Source organism: Canis lupus, chromosome 34 (genome assembly GCF_048164855.1).
Source record: "Canis lupus baileyi chromosome 34, mCanLup2.hap1, whole genome shotgun sequence".
NCBI lineage: Eukaryota > Metazoa > Chordata > Mammalia > Carnivora > Canidae > Canis > Canis lupus.
The window spans coordinates 14,488,474-14,506,345 of NC_132871.1; the positions used below are offsets into that span (position 1 = coordinate 14,488,474).

General features: G+C 38.9%; 2 protein-coding genes across 3 annotated transcripts in view; one reads left to right on the forward strand and one right to left on the reverse strand.

Annotated features, from left to right (window-relative positions):
- SLC25A12 (solute carrier family 25 member 12) overlaps nt 1–17,872 on the forward strand; it is a 205,237-nt gene that overhangs the window by 19,839 nt on the left and 167,526 nt on the right. The gene's annotated exons all lie outside the window — the stretch shown is intronic.
- Nucleotides 1–17,872, reverse strand: part of HAT1 (histone acetyltransferase 1) — a 67,566-nt gene that overhangs the window by 6,968 nt on the left and 42,726 nt on the right. For both annotated transcript variants that reach the window (XM_072810923.1, XM_072810924.1), the window contains 2 exons: nt 7,889–8,040; nt 4,763–4,879 (listed from right to left, as the gene is read on the reverse strand). In XM_072810923.1, coding sequence (XP_072667024.1) covers nt 4,763–4,879; nt 7,889–8,040 — 269 coding nt within the window. The remainder of the gene's footprint in view (nt 1–4,762; nt 4,880–7,888; nt 8,041–17,872) is intronic.

Genomic DNA, 17,872 nt, shown 5'->3' on the forward strand with positions numbered 1-17,872 from the left:
GAGATACAACAATATTGAAATTAGGCCAACATTAAAAAAAAAATAGGCCAATATTGAAATAAACTCTACAATGGTCTCTAAGTGTTCAAATGAAAGGAAGGGGCAGCCCGGGTGGCTCAGTGGTTTAGCGCCGCCTTCAGCCCAGGGCCTGATCCTGGAGACCCAGGATCGAGTCCCACGTCAGGCTCCCTGCATGGAGCCTGCTTCTCCCTCCGCCTGTGTCTCTGCCTCTCTGCCTCTCTGCCTCTCTCTCTCTCTCTCTGTCATGAATAAATAAAATAAAATATTAAAAAAAAAACAAATGAAAGGAAGAATTATGCATCTCACACTTTAAATCAAAGCTAGAAATGATTAAGCTCAGTGAGAAGGCGTATCAAAAGCTGAGATAAGGGCAGCCTGGGTGGCTCAGCAGTTTAGCACGGCCTTCAGCCCAAGGCCTGAAGACCCTGGATCAAGTCCCACATCAGGATCCCTGCATGGAGCCTGCTTCTCCCTCTGCGTGGGTCTCTGCCCTCTCTCTCTCTCTCTCCTCTCATGAATAAATAAATAAAATCTTAAAAAAAAAAAAAAAAACTGAGAAAAGCCAAAAAGTAGGCAACGTTGTGAATGCAAAGTCCTTGAAGGAAATTCAAAGTGTTACTCCACTGAACACACAAACAATAAGGAAGCAAAACAGCCTTATTGCAGATATGGACAAAGTTTTAGTGGTCCAGATAGAAGATCAAACCAGCCACAACATTCCCATAAGCCAAAGCCTAATCCAGAGCAAGGTCCTAACTTTCTTAAATTCTCTGAAGGCTGAGAGAGGTGAGAAAGCTGCAGAAGAAAAGTTTGAAGCTAGCAGAGGTTGGTTCATGAGGTTTAAAGAGGTCATCTCCATATCATAAAAGTGCAAGGTGAAACAGCAAGTGTTGATCCAGAAGCTGGAAGTTATCCAGGTCTAGCTAAGATAATTAATTAAAGTGGCTACACTAAACAACAGCTTTTCAATGTAGACAAAACAGCCGCCTTCTTTTTTATAAGTTTATTCATTTAAGTAATCTCTACACCCAAAGTGGGGCTCAAACCCATAACCCTGAGATTGAGTCACATCTTCTTCTTTTCTTTTTAAGATTTTATTTATCTGAGAGAGAATGACTGATGGGGAGGTTTAGAGGTTCGAGGGGGAGTGACAGAGAGAGAGAGAAAGAGAGAGAGAGAGAGAGAGAGAGAGAGGGAAGCAGACTCCCTGCTGAGCAGGAAACCCAATGCGGGACTGGATCCCATGACTCAGATCATGACCCGAGCCAAAGGCTGATGCTTAACTGAGACACCCAGGTACCCTGAGTCACATGCTCTTCTGACTGAGCCAGCCAGGCACTCCAAAACAGTCTTCTATTGGAGAAGATGCCTTCTAGGACTTCCATGACTAGAAGAGAGATGCTTGGCTTCGAAGCTTCAAAAGACAGGTTGAGTCCCTTGTTAGCAGCTAATGCAGCTGGTGACTAAATTGAAGCCAATGCTCACTGACCATTCCAAATATCCTAGGCCCTTAGGCTGGTTTTACTCTGCCTATGCTCTAAGGGAACAATAAAACCTAGATGACAGCACATCTGTTTGCAACAGTTTACAGAATATTTTAAGCCCACTGTTGAGACCTACTGCTCAGAAAAAAGGATTCCTTTTAAAAAAATCACTGCTCCCTGGCAACGAACCTGGCTACCCAAAAGCTCTAATAGAGATATATAACAAGATTGATGTTGTTTTCATGTCTGCTAACACAATATCCATTTTGTAGCCCATGAATTGAGGAGAAATTTTGACCTTCCAGTCTTAACTATTTAAAAAGTACATTTCACAAGTATATTACACATCTATCACTGCCATAGATGGTGATTCCTCTGATAGACCCAGGCAGAGTAAACTGAAAACCTTTGGAAAGAATTCATCATTCTAGATGCCATTAAGAACACTTGTGATCATGGGAAGAGACAAAATATCAACCTTAACAAAGGGAATGTGGAAGAAGTTGACTCCAACTGCCATGGATAACTCTGAGGGGGGTTCAAGACCTCCGTGAAGGAAGTAAGCACAGATGTGGTGAAAACAGCAAAAGAACTAGAATTAGAAGTAGAGCCTGAAGGCAGCCCTGGTGGCCCAGCAGTTAGCGCCGCCTTCAGCGCAGGGTGTGATCCTGGAGACCGCAGATCAAGTCCCGTGTCAGGCTCCCTGCATGGAGCCTGCTTCTCCCTCTGCCTGTGTCTCTGCCTCTCTCTCTCTCTCTCATGAATAAATAAAATCTTTAAAAAAAAAAAAAAAAAAAAAAAAAAGGAAAGTGGAGACTGAAGGCGTGACTGAATTGTTACAATCTTATAAAATGTGAACAGATGAGTTGCTTCTTATGGATGAATAAAGAAAGTGATTTCTTGAGATGGAAACTACTCCTGATGACTGTTGAAATGACAACAAAGGATTTAGAATATTACATAAACTTAGTTGATAAAGCAATAGCAGGATTTGTGAATACGACTCCCATTTTTGAAAAAAGTTCTACTGTAGATAAAATGTATCAGATAGCATCACTTGCTATAGAGAAAGGAAGAGTCAACTGATGTGACAAACTTCACTGATGTCTTATTTTAAGAAACTGCTACATCCAACCCCAACCTTTAGCAACCATCACCCTAATCATAGCAGCCATTCACATCAAGGTGAGATACTTGATGCAAAAAATTATGACTCACTGAAAGCTCAGATAATGGTTGGTATATTTTAGCAATAAATATTTTTAAATTAAGGTATTAAGGTTTTTTAAAAAATATTTATTTATTCATGAGAGACAAACAGAAAGAGAGAGGCAGAGACACAAGCAGAGGGAGAAGCAGGCTCCCTGTGGGGAGCCCAACATGGGACCTGATCCTGGGACTCCAGGATCATGCTCTGAGCCAAACGCAGGCGCCAAATCACTGAGCCACCCAGGTGTCCCAGGTATTAAGTTTTTAAACATAATGCTATTGTAAACTTGGCAGAATACAGTATAGTGTAAACATCACTTTTATATGCACTGGAAAACTAAGAAATTCATTTGATTTGCTTTATTGCAATAGTCACTTTATTGCAGTGGTCTGGAACTGAACCTGCAATATTTCCAAGGTACGTCTGTACTCTGAAATGTTGCCATAATAACATCTAATTATACTATTCTATATGCCCCAATTTCAACATTAATAAATTTTCTATCTGTCAAATTAATATTACTTTAAAACTCAAAACCTTTGGAAAGAACGATTTTTACCAATTTTCTGATGTTTCTGAAGTGGTAAATATCAAAGACTAAAATGCTACTTTGAACACTTTGGGGGAAGACAGACCATTACAATGTATTACAACCTGTTATAGGTAATCCATAAGACAGAAAATTTTGGGATTTGTCATTTATATTCCCAGCTATTGCACTGTATAAGCCTACAGGTAGAGTGTATACATGTAGCAACCACATGTCAGGTGCTCATTATTTATTGAACAAATTAATAAATATTTTCCCCACTCAGCTTACTGCACAGCTGCAACCATCGTATTAAATCCTCATTCACACAGGCTGTCATGGGCAATATCTACCTTAATAATGGCCAAATGATGATAAGGACAAACCTGATCTACTCGGGGAAATTTTTGAGTTAAAGGAAAATATGAGAGATGAGAAAACGGGTAGGGAGTAGAGGGTAAGAAGAAAGACTGTTAAAAAAAATAAGTAAATACTATTATGCTGCTATTTCAGCTATGGTAAAGTATATAGGTTAAAAAAGGCAACCAAGGGCAGCCTGGGTGGCTCAGCGGTTTAGCGCTGCCTTTGGCCCAGGGTATGATCCTGGAGGCCCAGGATGGAGTCCCACGTCAGGCTCCCTGCATGGAGCCTGCTGCTTTCTCTGCCTGTGTCTCTGTTTCTGTTTCTCTCATGAATGAATAAATAAAATCTTAAAAAAAATAAAAAAAAATTAAAAAAGGTTGGGCAGCCCCAGTGGCCCAGTAGTTTAGCGCCACCTTCAGCCCGGGGTGTGATCCTGGAGACCCAGGATCGAGTCCCATGTCAGGCTCCCTGCATGGAGCCTGCTTGTCCCTCTGCCTGTGTCTCTGCCTCTCTCCCTCTCCCCTCACTGTGTCTCTGCCTCTCTGTCATGAATAAATAAAATCTTAAAAAAAAAAAAAAAAGGCAACCAAGGCCATATTTAGGAAGAAGGGAACAAATGTAAACACAATTTACATAACTAGGAAAGCAGAGACTTAGAAAAAACTAACAAGATAATTTATTCAGGAAGAGTCTGAGCATTCAGATTTTTCAATTAGCAATAATCATGCCTTGGATAAACCTCACAGTATCACAGTGGCTAAGATCCTGCCACTGCACAAAGCTGAGCATTCAGATTTTTAAAAGATGGCAAACAAATGAAGTAAAAATTAACCATGGGTAGATTATCTTTGGGATTAGTTTTTAAGTGAATGAAAACAAATTTATACCTTACACTGGAAAATTATGATAGTAAGACTTCTTATAACTAACTGGAAGAATATTTTCACTTTTGTAAAAGTTAATTTAGGAAAATGATTTGGACTGTCCCATACACCAGCAATTGCTACACTTTCTTCTCCAATTTATTTTAAGGAAAACTTGGTATGGTTTACCTTGAGATTAAGTCATACGCTCTACAGAGCCAGCCAGGGGCCCCTCTTCTCCATTTTTAAACAGTGATAAGAATATAATGTTTAAGACTCTGAAAAGTCCTACCTTATATGGGCTAATTAGTCTTCTTTTAATGTCCAGTCTATAGCTTCTGTATTGTTCAGCATCACTCATGTCAGTTACCAATAGTCGAAGGATTTCATAAACCCGTCTAGCATGTTGCTTAATGAAACAAAAGAAAAACATGAACACTTTTAATTAAAAATAGTGACATTTTCCCAAAAGAACACAGGATATATGGAGTATCTGCTACGGGCCAGAAATTGTGCTAGGTACCAGATGAAAAATAAAAGATAGTCTCTGCCCTTGAGGAGCTAGTAGCCTAATTCGTAACAAAAATGATTGAGGTATGGTCAATCTAATGATGGAAATATATATAGGGTATTATGGTAGCACAGCCTGGGAATGGCATAAATGTTAAGAGGATTCCTGGGGAAAGAAAACCTGAGCTAAACGTTAAAGGGAAGGGACCATGACAGTCTAGAAAGAGGGGTGAGCACTGTGTGTGTATACAAGTGTGCACAGCACAGTCATGCAAGACTGAGGCAGCCTGACACTGCTGGAGCACAAAATGAAAATTAGTGCATAGAAGTAAAGTGAGAACAGAGTAGAAACTAAGAGTCATATGCCTAACTAACTCAGCCACCAAGGTGCTCCTAGGTAACAGATTTTAAATGGGGTTGTGAACAAAGTGCACAAATACGAGTTTTACGAAAAGCATTCTCTTAGCTACATAGAAATGGTAGCAAAAAAAAAAGGGGGGGCTGGGAAACCAATTAGGAAGCTATGCTATTAAATAAGGTAAAAATGACGAAGGCATGAACTAAGAACCAGTAAGAATACTAAAGGAACAAGGATTCTAGGAATACAGAAGAGGAAGGATTTGGGTGTGGAGGAAGGTATGGAATGACAGTGAGTTTTCACAGCCTAGGAGAGATTTAGGAAGCAACAGAACATATAAATCTGAAGAAAATTCTAGTCTTAGAGTGAGGATTTAAGCAATATCGGTATATAGTCTAGAGTTAAAACTGCAATATTGATTAGGAAAGCCATAAATAGTGAAAACAAGAGGAGAGTTCAGAACCCTGTAGTACAGTGACAGTTAAAGGGCAGAGAAAAACAAAGCAGTAGTAGGAAAAGCAAGAAATTTTGGTATCACTGAAGCCAAAAGAAAAGCCCATAGTTTTTCTGTTTATGTTGTTTCACTGATATATTTATTGGGGGTAGAGGGAGATCAGGTATAAGGTAGATGGGAAAATGATGTTTGAACTTTCCAGAAGGGACCTCAACTGAGCCTGAAAAGAGGAGTTATATCTGGCAAGACAAAGATGGAGGAACAAGAGAAGGGGGTATCACAGGCAAAGAGCATAGTTAACATAAAGCGATATAACAAGAAGAAAGATATAGCACAGTTGGGAAATAACAAGAGGTTTAGTAATGCCAGAGCAAGAAGGAAAGTGGTAGAAAGTTGAGTCTACCAAGGTTGACAGGGTCCAAATTATGACGGGTTTGGTGTGCCATACTAAATTTTAATTCCTTTAAGAAAAAAAGCATAATTTTGAAAAATGTGTTCCTACTCTTTCTTTTAAAAGCCTAGCTGCTAAATAAATTCTCTAAAAGTTTAATACAGTCTAAACATACCGAATATTTCTAAACCATGTATTTATCTTAAAACCAGGAAGCCATTAAAGTGTAAAGGAGAAGATGCAAAGTTTCAGTTCAAATTAAACTGTTGTGGGACACCTGGGTGGCTCTGGAGGTTCAGCGTCTGCCTTTGGCTCAGGGCATGATCCCCAGGTCCTGGGATCGAGTCCCGCATCAGGCTCCCTGTGAGGAGCCTGCTTCTCCCTCTGCCTATGTCTCTGCCTCTCTGTCTCTAATGAATAAAATAAATATTTAAAAAAAAATTAAGTTGGTGAAGGTTAGTGGCCAGGAACCTTTTTTTTTAAAAAAGATTCATTTATTTTGAGAGAGAGAGGGGAAGAGAGAGCATGCTCTGGAGCATGGGAGGGAGGGGCAGAGGAAGAGGGAAAGAGAGAGAATCTTAAGTAGACTTCCCACAGGGAGCCTGATGAGGGGCTCAATCACACAACCCTGAGATCATGACCTGAGCCGAAATCAAGAGTCGGACACCCAACTGACTGAGCCACACAGGTGCCCCAGGACACTTGATATACAGTGTTGGGAATACAGGAGGAAAATCTACATTGAAGAATTAAATGAGATCACCCAGGTAGAATAAGTAAAATAAAGACTGGATAAAGAACTTTGGGGAAGAATCATCTTTAGGGAACATACAGAAGAGGAAAAGCATCTCTAAAAAGATGACCACAGTGCTAAATGAAAAAATCAGGAACTGTGGTACCTTAGAAGCAAGGGAGGAGAGGTTAACAGCATCATAAACCAGTCCTTATTATTCATCTCATATTCTTTTCTTTCTTTTTTTCTTTTCTTTTGAAAGCACACCCACGTGCAACTGGGGGGAGGGGCAAAGGGAGAGACACCCAAGCAGACTCTAGCTGAGTGCCAACCCTGACATGAGACTTGATCCCAGGATCCTAAGATCATGACCTGAGCCAAAATGAACAGTCAGATGCTCAACCAAATGAGCTACCGAGGAGCCCCTCACATACTTTCATAATCCAAATCCTATCCATTCTTCAAGACTTAGATCAAATGCAGCTCCGTACCATGAAAAACTCTGATTCCCTTACATACATAAATATAATAAACTAAATTCCCTCCTCTGAACTGCCAGAATATTTTTTCTGTACCTATTTTAGGATATTTACTACTTTAAAATTCAAATATATAGAAATATATATATACTTCACATGAATTAACTATTTGCCATAGCAAACATTTTCTTAAAAAGCAAAAATAAGATGATACCTTCCATTCTATTCTTCTTGTTACACTTAATATAGCCATAAAATCAACTATCTTCCCATTCTATTAATGAGGAAATTAAACTGCCGTTAAGTCACAGAGCGTAACCAGATCTTAACCCAGGCAGGCAACTTGCCTTCAGAGCCTGTACTCTCAACCACTGCCACTTCCCACACATGTATTCTTAATGTACTTGCAATGTTTAAGTTATGTACTTAAAAAAAGAGAGAGAGAAAGAAAACTTCAAAACTGTAACATTTTCCTTCTATAGAATAAAAATACCTTATTTATTTTGAACTTCTGTTGTGCTTCTATTGCCATGGCTTCACTGAATCCTTGCATCAACTTTTCCCGGGAAAAACAAGGCAAATCTTGACAAAGCTTCACAAGCACAAAGTCTCTTAATTTCACATAGCTTTTGGATGGATCTTCCGCTGAAGAAAAGGCAGAATAACATTTCCCTTATCCAACATAATTCATCATTTGCAATCTCAAAAAAATCCTAGGCTAGGAAAACAAATATTCTTAAAAGAATTATATAAGGCAAAAGTTATAATGAGAAGTTATTCCTTATCAATCAAACAACAGCATCTTTGCCAAAATAAATTGTAGGTGCAATCCTTTTGAAAAGACCTACAGCATTTGTGAAATTAGAGCCACTTTCAAATGTAAACTTTTTGACAGGTGTGATCTACCGTGTGCATCTCAGTTTTATTTACAATTAAAGCAACTGTATAAATGAAAGATTAAAGTTTGGATAATCCATTACTATTCTCCGATAGCTAAGCCTTCTAAAGCTCAATTTATAACTCCCTTACTTTAATCCAATAATCTTTATAGTCTGCTATACTTCTTTTACCTAATTAAAACAAAGCTCTTTGGGATCCCTGGGTGGCTCAGCGGCTGAGTGCCGCCTTCAGCCCAGGGCGTGATCCTGGAGACCCAGGATCGAGTCCCACGTCAGGCTCCCTGCATGGAGCCTGCTTCTTCCTCTGCCTGTGTCTCTCCCCCACCCCTGTGTCTCTCATGAATAAAAAAAAAAAAAATCTTTAAAAAAAGAATTTAGAAGCATATAATTTAAAAAAATTGTGAAAGCAAAGGTTCTTGTTTTTAAGATTTTACTTATTTATTCATGAGAGACAGAGAGAGAGAGAGGCAGAGACACAAGCAGAGGGAGAAGTAGGCTCCATGCAGGGAGCCTGATGTGGGACTCGATCCGGGGAATCCAGGATCATGCCCTGGGCCGAAGGTGGCACTCAACTGCTGAGCCACCGAGGCTGCCCTACAAATTTTTTAAAAATTTTATTTATTTAAGATTTTATTTATTTATTCATGAGAGAAAGAGAGAGAGAGAGAGAGAGGCAGAGACACAGGCAGAGGCAGAAGCAGGCCCCACACAGGGAGCCCGACGCGGGACTTGATCCGGGGTCTCCAAGATAATGCCCTGAGCTGAAGGCAACGCTAAACCGCTGAGCCACTCAGGCTGCCCCAATTTTTTTTTTCAAAGAATAAAATGACAATATGATTTTGATCCTTTCTTTAATGGATCTGAATCGCATGGATCTTCCTTTATGTTCCTCTCTTACATTAGACTATGTAGTGGACAAGGAAAACATCAAAACATGATGGAGAGAAAGAAGACTACACAGAGAAAATCAGTTTGAGTCTCAGTTCTATCATTCACAGATGTAGGACTATGAGCAAGTCACCTCACTTCTCTGAGCTCTTGCTTTATGATCAGTAGAAGGCTTGAAAGAATGCTAAATTCTGAGCTAGTTCATGGATCATAAGACAATACTGTTTACAATACCAATATTCTACAAATCATTCAATGTAATTCCTATAAAAACCCCAGCTGGCCTTTTTTGTTTCAGAAATTAAGTTTTTCCTAAAATTCACACAGATATGGAAGTAACCCAGAATAGCCAAAATAATCTTTTTTTTTTTTTTTTTTTAAATTTTTATTTATTTATGATAGTCACACAGAGAGAGAGAGAAAGAGAGGCAGGGACACAGGCAGAGGGAGAAGCAGGCTCCATGCACTGGGAGCCCGATGTGGGATTCAATCCCGGGTCTCCAGGATCGCGCCCCGGGCCAAAGGCAGGCGCTAAACCGCTGTGCCACCCAGGGATCCCCAAAATAATCTTGAAAAAGAACAAAAGTTAGAAGACTCATATTTCCTGATTTCAAAAATTACTACAAAGCTACAGTAATCAAGACAGTATGGTACTGGAATAAGCACAGACATGTATATCAATGGAACTGGATTGAGAGTTAAAAATAAACCCCTACAATTATGGTCAATTAATTTTTGAGAAGAGTGCCAAGACAAATCAATGAAGAAAAAAAATGGTCTTTTAGTAAATGGTAGTTAGACAACTGGATTTCCATAAACAAAAGAATGACGATGGACCCCTTTCCTCACACCATACACAACAATTAATTCAAAATGGATCACAGACCTAAATATAAGTTTTTAAAACTATAAAATTCTTAAAAGAAAAGATAGGAGTAAATCTCATGACCTTTGGTCAAGCAATGGTTTCTTAGATAACAGAGCCAAAAGCACAAGTAACAAAAGAAAAAAAAATAGATAAACTGGATATGTCAAAATTTAAAACTTTAAAAAATTTTAAAACTTTTATGCTCAAATGATACCATTAAGAAAATGAAAAGACAAGTTATAGAATGGGAGCAAACATTTGCAAGTCATATAAATGATAAAGATAAATATATCCAGACTTTGTGCATAAAAAGCTTTACAATCCAGTAAGAAAAAGAGAACGCAATTAAAAAACAAGCAAAGGATCTAAACAGACTATTCTCAAGAAGATATACAAAGGGACAATATGCACATGAGAAGATGCTCAACATCATTAGCCACAAAAACAATGCAAATCAAAACCACAATGAAACACCATTCCATGTTCACTAGGAATGACTAGAATAACAAACACAGTAACAAATATTGATGAGGGCGTGGAGAAAATGAAACCTCCATACTACTGGTGGATATGTAAAATTGGTACAGCCACTCTGGAAAATAGTCTGGTGGTTCCTCAAAAGGTGAAACATAGTTACCAGATTTTCCATCATTTCTACTTCTAGGTATGTACCCAAGATATATGAAACATAGGTCCACACAAACACTTGTACACAAATATTCACTGTAGCACTATTCCTAAGAACCAAAAAAGTAGAAACTACCCAAATGTCCATGAATTGATAAATGGATAAATAAAATTTGGTATTATCCATACTATGGGAATATTCTTTGGCGATAAAAAGAAATAAAGTACTAGTAATATACATTATAAGAAGGATGAACCTTGAAAACATGCCAAATAAAAGAAGCATTATATATTGTATGACTTCAATGTCCAGAATAGGCAAATTTATAGACTAAAAGTAGAGTAGTGGTTGCCTAGAGCTGGAGGGGTATAGGTTGTGGGGGTAGAAGAGGAAAGGAGTGATTGCTAATGAGTACTGGGTTTCTATTTTGGGAGAACAGAATATTCCAAAATTAGATGATAATGGCTGCACTGTAAAGATTTCAAAAATTGTACAATTTAAGTAAGTGAATTGTATGAAATTAATTATATCTCAATAAAGACATTTACTAAAAAAACGTCTAGGCAGGGGAAATGTTTTATGATTGAGTCATTATCCAATCCTCTATTCATTCGATCCATATGTACTGAATACCTTCTTAATGCTTCCTTGTGGCATTAACATCATTTGCAAGTAATTATTAAGTAAATAGTATATGACTATAGCTTTAAAGTGAAATCCTGTCACTTTATCAGTTTGGTATGAAATTATGGTTTATTAGGAATGTACACAGACGATGAAATCAACAGGGAACAAATATCTGAAGTACAGACCCTGTCAAAAGCCAGAGACAAATAAAATCCTGAAAGCAGCAAGGGGCAAACAACTGGACAGCCCGGGTGGCTCAGCGGTTTAGCGCCACCTTCAGCCCAGGGCCTGATCCTGGAGACCCAGGATCGAGTCCCACGTCGGGCTCCTGGCATGGAGCCTGCTTCTCCCTCTGCCTGTGTCTCTGCTCTCTCTCTGTGTCTCTCACGAATAAATAAATTAAATCTTAAAAAAAAAAAAGAGGAAGACAACTCATCAGAAACCACAGATGGCCAGAAGTCAGTAGGGTGATATATTCAAAGTGTGGGGTGGGGGTAGGGGGGGAGGGGGACGGGTAGTAACTGTTAATCAAGAATTCTATATCCAGCAAAATTATCCTTCAGAATGAAGGTAAAATAAAGACATTCTTAGAAAAATAAAGATCGAAGAAATGTGTTGCTAGAAGACCTGTCTTACAAGAAATACTAAAGAAGTTCTTCAGTTTAAAAGAACATGATACCTCAAATCTATATGAAGAACATTGATAATTAACTGAAGATACATGTAAAAGCTGGTATAAATTTTTCTCTTTTCTCCTTTCAACTGATTAAAAAAATTATTATAAAACCAGTGTTTGGTACCTAACATATAAAAATGTAATATATATATGACAATAGAACAAAGAGGGGAGGAAGAATAATTATAATGAAAGAATTTCTTTTACTGGAATTGAATATTAATCTGAGGTAAGTTATGATAAATTAAGATGCATATTGTAATCCGCAGAGCAACCAATAAGAATACCTTGAAAAAAAGGAAAAAACAAAAAAAGAATTAAAATTGTTCATTTAAAATATATCTATTTATTGGGTGCCTGAGTGGCTCAGTTGGTTAAGCATCTGACTCTTGATCTCAGGGTGGGGAGTTCAAGCCCTCCACACTGAGCATGGAGCCTACTTAAAATCAATGTATTTAACACAAAAGAAGGCATCAAAGGAGAAACAAAAGAACAACAAAAAGCAACATATAGAAAACAGCAAAATGGGAGGCATGATTCCAACCACAGCGATAATTACCTTAAATCTAAATATATTAAATATTCCAATCAAAAAGCAGAGATTGTCAGACTAGATAAAAAAAAATCTGACTATATGCTGTCTACAACAGAAACATCTTAGATTCAAAAGCTGAAAGTCGGGGCACCTGGGTGGCTCAGCAGATGAGCGTTTGCCTTTGGCTCAGGGCGTGATCCTAGGGTCCTGGGATCGAGTCCTGCATTGGGCTCCCTGTAAGGAGCCCGCTTCTCCCTCTGCCTATGTCTCTGCCTCTCTCTGTCTCTCATGAATAAATAAAATCTTAAAAACAAACAAACAAAAGTTGAAAGTCAAAGAATGAGTATAAGCATTACCACAATAAAAAACAATTGGGGAAAAAATGTTCAAGGCAAAAAAAAATTACAAGAGATAAAAAGGCACATTTTATAATGACAAGTTAATTCATGAAGAATATGTTACAATTACAAAGACCTACACAACTAACAACAGAGGCCCAAAATAAATTAAATAAAAGCTGATAAATTGAGGGGGAGAAATAGACAAACAAAACCAGCTGGAATTTCAATACTACTCAATAATGGATAGAACAGACAAAAATTAGCAAATAGAGAAGACTTGAACAGTTCTATCAACTAACTTAACCTAGCTTGTAGTTTGGTAACATCTCACCTAGCAACAGCAGAATACACATTATTTTCAAGCACACATGGAACATTCTCCAGCACAGATCATATGTTGGGCATAAAATTAGTAAATGATAGCCCGTGGGCCAAATCTGGCATGGCAACAGAGAACACACATGGCTTACAAAGCAAAAAATACTTAATCCTTAGCCCTTTAGAGAAAAAGTTTATGGACACCTATGGTAAATAATAAAACTCAATAAATGAAAAAGAACTAAAGGCATACAAAGTACGTTCTCTGACAACAACAGAATTAGATATCAAGAGAAGGAAATTTGGGAATCCACAGTATTTGGAAATTAAATAACACTCATCGATCAAAATCCAATTTAGAAGAGGTTTTGAACCAGGGCACCTGACTGGCTCAGTAGGTAGAGCCTGTGACTCTTGATCTGGGGGTTTTGAGTTTGAGCACCACACTGGGTATACAGATTTCTTTAATGGGACGCCTGGGTGGCTCAGTCATTGAGCATCTGCCTTTGGCTCAGGGAGTGATCCCGGGGTCCTGGGGATTGAGTCCCTGCATCAGGTTCCCTGCAGGGAGCCTGCTTCTCCCTCTGCCCATGTCTCTGCCTCTCTTTCTGTGTCTAAGTCTTATGAATAAATAAATAAAACCTTTAAAAAATAAAAAAGAAATTAAAAGATATTTTGAACTGAATGAAAGCATATTTATGAAAATGTATATGATCAGTTAAGGCAGTCCTTATATTCACATACATACATGTTATACATTAATATGTATTTATATATTTAAAAATCTAAAAGTTAGAAAAGGAGAACATGAAATCAAATCAAAAACCTGAATTTCAGTCTTCATTAGAATGAGAGCAAATTGAACACAAAGAAATAGGAAGAAAATAATAAAAACCAAAGTGGGAATCAAATAAGTAGAAAACAGAAATAGTAAGTTTTATGAAAACACAAGAGATCTTGTTTAACCAAAACAATTTTGAAAAAGAACATGAGGGATCCCTGGGTGGCTCAGCGGTTTAGCGCCTGCCTTTGGCCCAGGGCACGATCCTGGAGTCCTGGGATCGAGTCCCACGTTGGGCTCCCGGCATGGAGCCTGCTTCTCCCTCCTCCTGTGTCTCTGCCTCTCTCTCTCTCTCTGTCTATCGTGAATAAATAAATAAATCTTTAAAAAAAGAAAAAGAACATGACTGGAAGACTTTCCGATTTCAAAACTTAATAGAAAGTCTGAGGCACTCCTGCCACCAGAACCATGATGGGAGCTGGGGAGGCCACAAAGGCCTACCTGGCTGTACATTAGCCCCAAGGAAAATAATACACAGCTCTAGACTGGAAAGCAAAAGCCCAGGGAAGAGGAGAACGAGGGAAAGAAGCTGATAAGGCTGTAGATGACTCCAAAAAGGAGAAATTTCTAGCCTCAGAACAGAGAGAGGATTATGATGATCACCAGCAAAAGTGTGAAAAGGCTCATCAACATCAAGAACCATACAGGGTGGCACAGACAATCAGGAAGGTTACACAAATAGATCTGGAAAAGCCAAAGGAGCTTTTAAGAAAGATAAAGACAATGAGAAAGCAAAAGAGCACTATTAAAATGCATTTAGTGGGAAGACAGAACAGGCCAAGGTTGACCTCACCTGCCTGGAGATCAACCATAAAGAACAGAAAGAAATGCAGGAGGTCACCAGGAAGAGAGAAGAAGCAAGGAAAGCAAAAGATGATGCAACTTCGGATGCCTGGGTGGCTCAGTGGTTGAGTATCTGCCTTCGGCTCAGGGCATGATCTCAGAACCTGGGATCCAGTCCCACATTGGGCTCTCTGCAAGGAGCCTGCTTCTCCCTTTACCTATGTCTCTGCTCTCTCTCTCTGTCTCTCATGAATAAATAAATAAATCTTTTAAAAAATTATGTAACTTGGGCAGCCCCAGTGGCTCAGTGGTTTAGCGCCGCCTTCAGCCCAGGGCCTGATCCTGGAGACCCGGGATCGGGTCCCACATCGGGCTCCCTGCATGAAGCCTGCTTCTCCCTCTGCCTGTGTCTCTGCCTCTCTCTCTGTGTGTGTCTCCCATGAATAAATAAATAAATAAAATCTTTAAAAAAATAAACAATAAAAATAAATAAAAATTATGTAACTTTATCAGGAAAATGAATGCAATCACTTACTCTAAATAAGTAAGCATGGCCTGTGGGAGGAACTAGGCCCTACTGCCATGACCTTTGCTGTGTCTTGCCCACTCTCTGCCCTGGCACCATTGACACAGCCCCTCAGAGCCAGAAGCCCCGATGTGGCCTGTGGTCTTCTCTACATCATCTTTGTCTCCTCTACATGATCAATAAATGATTAATAAATCACTTAGGAGGAAGGAAACTGGGGGGCTGGGGAAGGAACAGCTGCTATCTTTGCAATGAAAAGATGAGGACTGTATTTCCTATGTAATCAATGGAATGGTCTTGTTTTCAGAATTTAGTACCTCTGTTGGGGGGCAGAGGGAGTAATACAGGAGGTGGGGTAAGTTTTCATTTGTCAGGTAGATTGTGCCTCAAGGGGCAGTTGTGCCAGGGTCAGCCATTGATGAGTTTGCAACAACCAGACCCAGACTATTTCCTGGAAGCTCACTCAGAGAGAGATTATATTTTAAGTCCCTGAGGATCATGGCTCCCTCTAACTGAAGCCTTCCCTCTCTGCCTTTCCCTACCCCATTCCCAGCTACCTGGGCAGAGCCAGGATCCAGTTTTCACCCTACTCATCTATCATTTCAAGAAACTTCTGTTTACTCAGCAGCATTCAGGCAAACCACACTCCATAAGTTCAGTGTATGTATTTGGCATGTTAAACTTCACACTATCACTTAAAACACACACACACACACACACACCTCGACATAAAGCTATAGTAATAAGACAGTATGATACTGGCATAAGGAAAGACATATCAGATCATTAGAGTCTATAAATACATCTTTACATTTATGGTCAGCTGATTTTCAACAGAGGTACCAAGGCAATTCAATAGGAGAAAAACATTGTTTTTAACAAATAGTACTGGGTCAACTGGATAGCCATATGTAAAAAGATGAATTTAGAAACTTACACACAAAAATTAACTCGAAATGAATCACAGACCTCAATGTAAGAGACTGGGAATAATGACTGACTGCAAATGGACATATGGGATCTCTTTACTGTGGTAGAAATATTCCAAAATAGGACTGTGGTAATGGCTGCAAAACGAGGCAGACACACTAAAACTCACTGAACAGTACACTTACACTAATAATTGGTGAATTTCATGGTATGGAAATCATACCTCAATAAAGTTACTTTAAACCTCTACTAAGTGACAAATTCTCAAGGAAGCAACTCTTTTTTTTTTTTTAAAGATTTATTTATTTATTTATGATAGACATAGAGAGAGAGAGAGAGAGAGAGAGGCAGAGACAGAGGAGGAGGGAGAAGCAGGCTCCATGCCAGGAGCCCGACGCGGAACTCGATCCCGGGACCCCAGGATCGCGCCCTGGGCCAAAGGCAGGCGCTAAACCGCTGAGCTACCCAGGGATCCCCAGGAAGCAACTCTTTAAAAAAAATTTTTAAAGTACTCACAGACGAAGCTCAAGCTTATTCAATGTCAATTTTTCCAAGTCTCCTTCTTCTAAACTGATTTAGAAAAAAGAACTGTTTTTGGATGTAAAAAGTCAGGAAAGCATGGGGACCTCTCAAAGACTGGATTCTCTCTCCATTTTTCATTCCAAGCTAGTTGACACAGAGCCTCCAGCAAATTGTCAATTACTGTTAAAGTATTCTTACTGATACTGGCTCCTGCTGAGGGTGCTAGTATCAATATGAAATTAAATTTAGTATGAGTGATAGCTTAGGTAACTTATATGACCCCAGAAGATCAGGAAAAAAACATATCCTAGAATAAAGAATCAGAGTTGAGAAAAATCTAAAATCTCATGCCACATCCCTATCAGAAATTTTCACATAAATCAAAAAGTATGGGGCGCCTGGGTGGCTCAGTCAGTTGGGTATCTGCCTTTAACTCAGGTCATGATCCCAGGGTCCTGGGACTGAGCCCCGTATTGGGCTCCCTCTCCCTCTGCCTGCTGCTCCCTCTTGTTTGTGCTCAGTCAAATATCTTAAAAAAAAAAAAAAAAAAAAGACGCAAAAAATTTCCATTTAGCTTTACATAAGCTGTTATAGAATGACAATCTAAAGGGCCAAGTCACCATTTCAGTCTTTAAGGCACTTTAACCAAAAGTAGACTGAAAATGATCTTGTAATAGTGATACTCAATATTTCGTGACATCTTTCAATTCCTTTGTTTCCATGCTGCAAAGATAAGCAATACATTTAAAAGATGAAATTTACTTGAGTATAAATCTATAGTGACATGCAAAATCAAAAACTGAATTCTTTTCAAATACATCATCTAACAACTTAAGTGCTCTATCGCTTTATAAAAAACCTCTCTATATTAATGTGCTACATTAGAGATAAAAAAATCATATGAGGGACTCCTGAGTGGCTCAGCAGTTGGGTGTCTGCCTTTGGCTCAGGACGTGATCCCAGGATCTGGGATCAAGTCCCACATCGGGCTCTCTGCGAGGAGCCTGCTTCTCCCTCTGCCTTGTTTCTGCCTCTCTCTGTGTGTCTCTCATGAATAAATAAATAAAATCTTTTTAAAAAAATCATATGAAAAAA